This window comes from Delphinus delphis, chromosome 2 (genome assembly GCF_949987515.2).
Source record: "Delphinus delphis chromosome 2, mDelDel1.2, whole genome shotgun sequence".
NCBI classification, from domain to species: Eukaryota; Metazoa; Chordata; class Mammalia; order Artiodactyla; family Delphinidae; genus Delphinus; species Delphinus delphis.
Window position 1 is genome coordinate 131,072,213 of NC_082684.1, and position 6,000 is coordinate 131,078,212.

The window sequence follows — 6,000 nt, forward strand, 5'->3', positions numbered from 1 at the left end:
GGGACACAGGTTCGTGCCCCAGTCCGGGAAGATCCCACATGCCGCGGAGCGCATGGGCCCGTGAGCCATGGCCACTGAGCCTGCGCATCTGGAGCCTGTGCTCCGCAATGGGAGAGGCCACAACAGCGAGAGGCCTGCCTACCGCGAGGGAAATAAAAAAAAAAAAGAGAGACTCTGCCAGAGCCCACCCCCTCAGTTTCTGATTCATAGGACTAATGCCATAAGAGATTCAAAAAGAATTAATGTAATTTAAAGCCTATAGCTCAAGGAGATCAGCTGGGAAAAGATAAAAGTTCAAGAGGAATAAACCACACCAAACACCTTAATAGCTTCAAACACACACACACACACACACACACACACACACACACACACACACACACACACACACACACACACACACACACACACACACACACACACTACTTCCCCTCTCCCCACCCTAAAAGTTAACCAATTTAAATTCATCTTGATACAACCACTTGAATTCAATTTCTTGGAAACAATGAGCACCTCCAACTCACTGAGGTTTTTAAAGGATGTTAGAAAAACAAAGCATTAATGTAAAAAAGACCAATCCATTATTAGTTCATCACTCCTGTTTTAACTTCCCAGATCCAAAAAATCAGGCAAAGGAAAACAAAAACTGAAGGTTCTGAGATGTAAATTAACTTGCCAGTCAGGAAAAGCAGTGGCTAGAACTGACTCCTGTACCACTACACAATACACTGGACTATACTGTCTCTAATTTATGCATGAAACCTCACCTTAGAAGCTCTTTAATTAAATGTTTTAATTAAATAAATGGGTGAAATAATAAAGATTTCAAATCAACAGCCAACAGAAAATTTCCCTCATAAAGATTACATATTTCTGTTGTCTTTAAAACAGGTTATTTAGAATAATAAATAATAGGAAGATGCCCACCCACTTCTCTTTATGCCTCCTCTCTGACCACTCACATCCAACAGTCCCACGCGCCTCTTCCTCAGCACACCCTTTAAACGTGGTATTCCTAAGGGTTACTTGACCTTCTCACTCTACTCATTCTCCCTGAGTGAGTCAAAATCATGACACTGGATGAACTATGACTATTCCAGTGGTTCGGAACTATCACTAGAGTGGCTAAAAATATAGAGATGCTTAGGCTCCAATTCAGACCTGACTAATGGATAACAATCTTTGGGAATGGAGCCCAAGGACCTCTATGTTCCCCCACCTCCATATGCTTCTTAGGCAAGAACCACGTCCTCTAGAGTGACCAGCACAGACACAAGGTACAACCAACATCTTCTAAAGATTGCTGTGGAAACACAAAAGAGCAAGTTTAAACATCCCTCAACTGCAGAGTTCTGTAGTGTTAGTTTAATAAATTACTTAGACATTTAGGCAATTACGTTAGATAACCACTGTATTATTATTAACCACTTTAATATGAACAATACTAGTTAAGTAAATGTAGCTAGGTAAATTAGGGGCTTTAAGCACTTCTCTATCATTACTATACGTTAAAGAACATCCCTGATCTTTTCTTAAAAGTTCAAAAGGTAAGCTAAGTAGCCACAAAGAGTTTTAATAAAACAAGAACAAATTAGACAAACTATAACAAGAGTTACAGAAAGCCAGAAAACCAAGAGCTTTCTAAAAGAAAAAGTGTTAACTTACTTGATTGAAGACTATAACTAACCCACAGGTACCTACAAATAACAGTATTAATCTGTTGTTGCCCAAAAAAGGAATCAAATTCCCCCAGGAAAGATTAAATTAACTTGGCATCCTTTTTACATTCAATCTTTTTCTCCTGCACATTTATTTTCAAATCCACTAACATAACTGATTCAAAAGTAGCACTGGGAAGAAGGGGATTTAAATTTTCTAGAATTAACAGTAAGCTCCCTGATGTGAACTAAATAAAACAATGGTTTTTAAACTTACTTAAAACTTACTGTCATATTAAACCAACGTTAGTTTTAATTGAAAAACTTAAAGGCTCTATGAATATAAACAGGACTTATAAATCAATAAAAGATAAACATCCCAAAAGGGGGTAAAGTGAGCAAAAGCAAAGGGCAATTTGTGAAAGAAATACCAGTGCCCAATAAACACATTAAAAGTTCAACCTCATCAGTTTAAAAATAATAAAAAAGCAAATTTAAAAAATGATAACCTTTCTGAAAGCAATGTGGTAATATGTATCAAATGGTTGAAAATAAGCAAATTCTTTGACTCAGCAATTCAGTTTATCCTAAGAAAATAAAACATTCAAAGATATATCTATAAGCATAGTCCCAATGGGGTTTATAAAAAATGGAAACTGGACAATAAAAAGGAAGACCAATAATAACAGATTGATTAAATAAATCAGTTTAGATATGTAATTGTGTAAGCGCTTGAAAAATAATTACTTATTGACAGGAGAAAATTGACACTCCTGTTTTTGTAACCTGCTTTTTTCTACTGAAAACATAAAGAGAACACAAAGTTTGACTGTGTTATTATTTTTTAAAAAATATGTACAATGTATCCACAGGTCTGGAACAATTACTACAGTTCAAATTCTGATGTATCTCTCCCAGTGGCAAGCAAAATAATTCTTTTGTCTTTTTTTGCTCCTTACAGCATCAGTTTTTTCTTACAAGGTAATGTGTTACCTGTGTAACTTTTTAAGTTTAAATCTATTAACATAAATAACCTATAACATAACCAAAGCCTAGTTTAGTGTACCATTTGCCTAGTGTATACCATTTGGAGAAAAAACGGTCTGGGATAAATCCTATCCTTTGATTTACTGATGTTTCTAAATATGAACTTTTAACAAAGGAAAGATACTTATTTCAGCAATCCTACTTAAGGGCATGCTTAACATGAAGTAAACTAGGAAAAAAAGTTGTATCAAAAATCCAGCATGAAAACATGATTAAAGTAGGACACCTAAAAAAATCCCTAGTATTTTGTAGGTCTCCTTAGTTCAGTTCATCCACTTTTATTCCTTTTCCCCTAAACTAACAAAGAAAAAATGATGTCACATGCATTAGCTACATCTCTGTTCCAGAAGCAACATAAAGAACTTGTAAGGTTTGGCCTCAGTGATTAAGGACACACCTAAGAGCTGAAAAAGCTGGATGAGATTTACCTACATGAAACAGACTATAAGTTAAAAAGTTAAATAATAAATATCCATTAATTTTTAAAGCTAATTAAAATGCCAATAAGCTAGCTACAAAGTTTGAAAACATCAGATTTTATACAGGTTTACTATATACTTTATATCATAAATAAATGAAAAGAGAATTCAGGGTTTCACTGTAAATTCAGTTTCCTCAAAAAAAAAAAATTTCTCAATTTAGCGACCTAAGAACTCAACTGTCATATTTTTAGGATCAGAAAGAGCAGTAAAACTTATCTTTCTTCTACAACCCTTCAATCTCCTCCTCAAACTACATCGTCTATAGAAAATTTGAGATTTCCACTCTTTAGTAATAGCACTAGATTTTCAGATTTTTTTTTTTACTATTATTCAAACCACTCTCTTCAAATAGGCCTAAATAGATGGTTCCACTTCCAAAAGAAAGTGTCGCTTACTAAACAGTACTGTAAAAATCTATTAATCATTTAAACTCAACAAGTAGGCAGTGACATACTGCTAATTTGCCAGTGAATATTGGCCAACCAATTTTAAGGGGGAAAAAAATGACATACCAGAAGGCAACAGTAACCTGCTGCTCACATATACAGTTTCATTCCATGTAACTAGTGTTTTCTAAGAGTTGCACTGAATCAAGACTCCATTTTTATTCTTCAGTCATACCCCTGACCCCTCATAATTGTTTTCTCCAAATAAATGTAAACCTTTGATTTCCTAAAGCTCAAAAACGCAAAATCTGACCCACGAGAAGATTAAATGAGATGTGGTTATCAACTTAAACCGAGCCCAACTTACTGACCACGAAATACAAATTATCAGAGAAAAGGAGCCCAGAAGCAAAAAGTCTCCACTTGCTAACTCACAGCAGAGTCCTGTCCAATATTACACAATAACACTGCGTTTTGCTGTGGTTTTAGCTGCAAGGCTGGGTGTGCAAGCTGCAGCAACTATTCCAACAGCTTCAAGTATGCTACAACTGAAAAAAGTAGTAGTCAGGACCCAAAAGAACAGCAACGACTTAAAAAGAGGCAAGCAGAAGCCTCACCATCAGAAAAGAAGGCCCATCAGCACCTCTTCCGAGAAATAGTTCCCTTCCCCCACCTTTAAGTAGGCACTTAAGACTGCCAAGCAGATCCATTTCTTTATTAACTGGTGCCCACTTGGGGCAACCGTACACCAAGCAGCTCTCAGGCCTACTCTAACCCCTTCCAAAAGTTCTCAAGTGAGGCTGAAGGCCGGGGAAACCGTCTTAAGGGCCCAGTTCTTCCAGCTCTCCTCCACCCCACCTACGCCCCGCCCCTATAGGCGCTCTTAGGGCCAGAGGAAGGACACCCGGCCCAGGGACGGGCAGGAATTGCCCGTAAGAGAAGTCTTAGGCGGCCGGAGGCCTCCGCCATAGCAGGACCTGGAAAGCACCGCCCCCAGCGCACCTCCCCACACCCGGCGAATGTCTGCTCTATCCCCAGCAGAGACAGCGGAGAAGACAGGGCCGGGAGGCACCGGGCTGGGCTGCGCACCAGGCCCAGGCCTGCCCCTCGGGGCCGCGCGGACCACCCGAATCTGCTCCCGGGTCCGTCCCGGTCCAGCCCACGCCGGGGCCACCCTCACCTGGATGACCTCGTTGACCTCCCGGATACATTCCACCATGTGTTGCAGAATCTGCTCGGCCGTGAGCACCTCGTAGCGGTAATCCTCCTCCTGCTCGTGCCCCGGCCCGCCGCCGCCGCCGCCACCACCGCCACCACCGCCCGGCCCCAGAGCGCTGCCGCCGCCGCCGCCCGTCTCCCCGCACAGCAGTCCGTCCCGCTCCCCGCCGACGCCCAGCCCGGGCTCCACCAGCTCCACCTCGCCCAGATCCAGGTTATCATCGTCCGGCTCGTCGTCGTCCTCGTCCTCCTCCTCCTCGGCGCCGCTGTCCTCCTCACTGCACTCTTCGTCCTCGTCGAACTCGTAGTTGTAGCCCTCGTCCGAGTCCATGGCGCGACGCGCGGGGGCCCGGCGGACGCTGGCCCCTGAGGCGGGGAGAGGGCGGGGACGCCGAGGCCCCGGCTCTCGCTCCGGCTCCGGCTGATGTCCGGACGCAGGCCTGGCTCCGGCCCCGCGGGCCGCGGCTCCTCCCCGGGCGCGGCGGTAGGCGGCTGGCGGCGGCGGGGAGGGCGCGGAGGAGGGAGGGAGGGAGCGAGGGGGCCGCTTGCCGCCCGCCTCAGTCAGACGCGGCTCCGCTCTGGCCTCCGAAGGAAAACAGTCCCCAGCGCTACCTCCACGGCCGCTGCTACTGCTACTGAGCCAACAAAGGGGCGTGCGTCACCGCGCCGCGCTGCGTCGTCGCGTCACGGCTCTTGACGTAATCGCGCCCCGCCCCGCCGCCCCTGCGTAGAGTGCGGGGAGACCCCACGGCCTGGGCTGGCCCAGGGAGCGCGGCGCGCTGCGGCGCGGCGGGAATTGCCGGCTGGGTTCCAGCTGCGGTCGCTCTTTGGGCCGACGCCAGCGGACGGTGTACTGGAGGAGTCAGTGGCCTCCTGGTCACCGAGGGGGACGGCTGGGGGGGAGCACCTGGACCACCCAGGTGGTGGTTTTTGACGCAGGCCATGGGGATCCAGCCCCTCGCGCAATCCGTGGGGGAAGGTTGCCTTCCCACCGGGCCGGGGAGACCCTTCCCGCCCGCCCTGGAGTAATTTCAGGAAAACCTCGGCTGTTCAGCTAATATTCCTGTTGCCTGGGCTACTCAGTGAATTCTGTTTTATGCAGATCGTCTAAACTGTGTAGCAGGTGAACCTCGTTTTGAGTAATTCATTTGATTCCGTACAGACGTGCTGTGATTTTTAAGTCGCCTATAGTGACGTCATTTTAAAGAA

General features: G+C 44.9%; 1 protein-coding gene across 1 annotated transcript in view; it reads right to left on the reverse strand.

Moving 5' to 3' along the window:
• Positions 1-5,433, reverse strand: part of ARIH1 (ariadne RBR E3 ubiquitin protein ligase 1) — a 120,918-nt gene extending 115,485 nt beyond the window's left edge. Inside the window, exon 1 of the mRNA XM_060005657.1 lies at positions 4,754-5,433. Coding sequence (XP_059861640.1) covers positions 4,754-5,122 — 369 coding nt within the window. The 5' untranslated portion in view covers positions 5,123-5,433. The remainder of the gene's footprint in view (positions 1-4,753) is intronic.
• Between the last annotated feature and the right edge of the window lie 567 nt (positions 5,434-6,000).